Raw genomic sequence first — 1,976 nt, forward strand, 5'->3', positions numbered from 1 at the left:
ATGTTCCATGGTTGTAGTAATTTTTTCCCATCCATTGACTCCAGGTGATAGCTTCCTTGTCTTAAATAGTGGATGACTTTGTAGGGTCCTTCCCAGGTTGGTCCGAGTTTTCCCTGGGTTGAATCTTTCGTTGCCAATGTGACTCTGCGTAGGACAAGATCTCCTATGTTAAGTCTTCTAAGCTTCACTCTCTTGTTGTAATACTTGGTCATGTTTTGCTAATACTTGGCCATCTTCTGAGATGCTTCTTCTCTTACTTCGTCCAAGTAGTCCAGGTTGACCTTCAGTTGGTCCTCATTGCTATTTTCTTGAAAAACTTCTCTTTTCATGCTAGTGACTCCTACTTCGACTAGTATTACTGCTTCGGTGCCGTAGGTGAGTCTGAACGGTGTCTCTCCTATAGGGGTCCTCGCAGTGGTTCTATAAGCCCACAAGACATTAGGCAGTTCCTCCGGCCATGTGCCCTTTGCCTCCTCTAGTCGAACTTTGTTGATCTTCAACAACGTTTGATTCGTCACTTCCGTCTGTCTGTTGGCTTGTGGATGTCCCAGTGAAGAGAACTGGTTCTTGATTCCTAGTCCTGAGCAGAAGTTCCTGAAATCTTGACTGTCGAACTGGTGTCCATTGTTTGATATTATCGTCCTTGGTATTTCAAACCTACAAACTATGTTCCTCCATTCAAAGTTTTGGATCTTTACCTCCGTGATAGTTGGTAGTGCTTCTGCTTCAACTCACTTTGTAAGATAGTCAATTGCAACTAGTAACAACTTTACTTGCCTTTTACCTTTGGGGTAAAGGGCCCACGATGTCTATTCCCCATTGGGCGAATAGCCACGGGGAAGTTATGGTCGTCATCTTTTCTCCTAGGACACGCTGGACATTCTCGAACCTCTGGCACTTGTGACACCTTTCAACGAACTCTTTTGCATCTCTTTACATGGTAGGCCAGAAGTAACCTGTTCTGATGATTTTGTTTACCAGGGATCTTGGGCCCGTATGGTCTCCGCATATTCCTTCATGGATTTCCTCCAGGATGTACTTTGCTTCATCTTCCTCAACACACCTTAGGTAGGGCATGGAGAACCCTCTTTTATACAAAATTTGGTTCAAGATTGTGAACTTAGCCACTCGTTTTCTGACTTTCCTAACTTCATCGACGTCTGCAAGGAGTCGTCCATCTCGAAGAAAAGAGAGAATTAGGGTCGACCAACTTTTTTGGCCTTGAATCGCAAAAGTGTGGAATTATTCAATGCTAGGATGCTTTTGCACTTCTACTTTCCAATCTAGTTACATTGTTCCTTCTTCTGACAATGCTTGCCTTGCTACTTCGTCTACTTCTGAGTTCTGGTTCTTGGGGACTTGTGTGAAGTCTACCCGATCAAATTCTTGGGATAGGTGGTTCGTCAGCCTGAGGTATTTTTGCATCCTATCCTCCTTTACTTCATATTCACCTTTTATCTGCCCTATTACCAAATTAGAATCGCTTTTAAGGAGTATGTTCCTGGCACCCAAAGCTTTCTCGACCATGAGCCCCGTCAGTATAGACTCGTATTCTGCCTCATTGTTGGTGGCAGGAAATTGAAGTTGTACCCCATACTTGAGGATGTCTCCTTTTGGAGTGTTAATAATGACCCCCACTCCCCCTCTTTTCTAGGCTAACAATCCATCTGTTTGGATCATTCATCTCTCCAATTCGTCTTGGATCTCTTTGTCGTCTGGCATGGTAAACTTAGCAATGAAGTCTGCTAACACCTGAGCTTTGATCGCTATTTTAGGGTGGTATTCGATGTCAAACTGACTTAGCTCTACTGCCCATTGCACCATTCTTCCTGCAACTTCGGGCTTGTTTATTGATTTCCTTATCGGTTGGTCAGTCATTACCAAAATGGGAATTGCCTGAAAGTAGAGACGTAGTTTGTGCGAGGCGACGATTAGGGCAAAGATGATCTTCTCAATCTGTGGATATTTTGCCTCGG

At 43.9% G+C, this 1,976-nt stretch overlaps 1 protein-coding gene across 1 annotated transcript; it reads right to left on the bottom strand.

The window, feature by feature from the left end:
• Positions 1–218: 218 nt before the first annotated feature.
• LOC126721916 (uncharacterized) lies at positions 219–1,527 on the bottom strand. The gene is made up of 2 exons (XM_050425001.1): positions 1,292–1,527; positions 219–657 (listed from the first exon to the last, which is right to left on the bottom strand). The coding sequence occupies exons 1-2, from the start codon at positions 1,525–1,527 to the stop codon at positions 219–221; spliced, it is 675 nt and encodes a 224-aa protein (XP_050280958.1).
• Between the last annotated feature and the right edge of the window lie 449 nt (positions 1,528–1,976).

The sequence above is a fragment of the Quercus robur genome, chromosome 4 (assembly GCF_932294415.1).
Source record: "Quercus robur chromosome 4, dhQueRobu3.1, whole genome shotgun sequence".
In the NCBI taxonomy this organism is placed as follows: Eukaryota; Viridiplantae; Streptophyta; class Magnoliopsida; order Fagales; family Fagaceae; genus Quercus; species Quercus robur.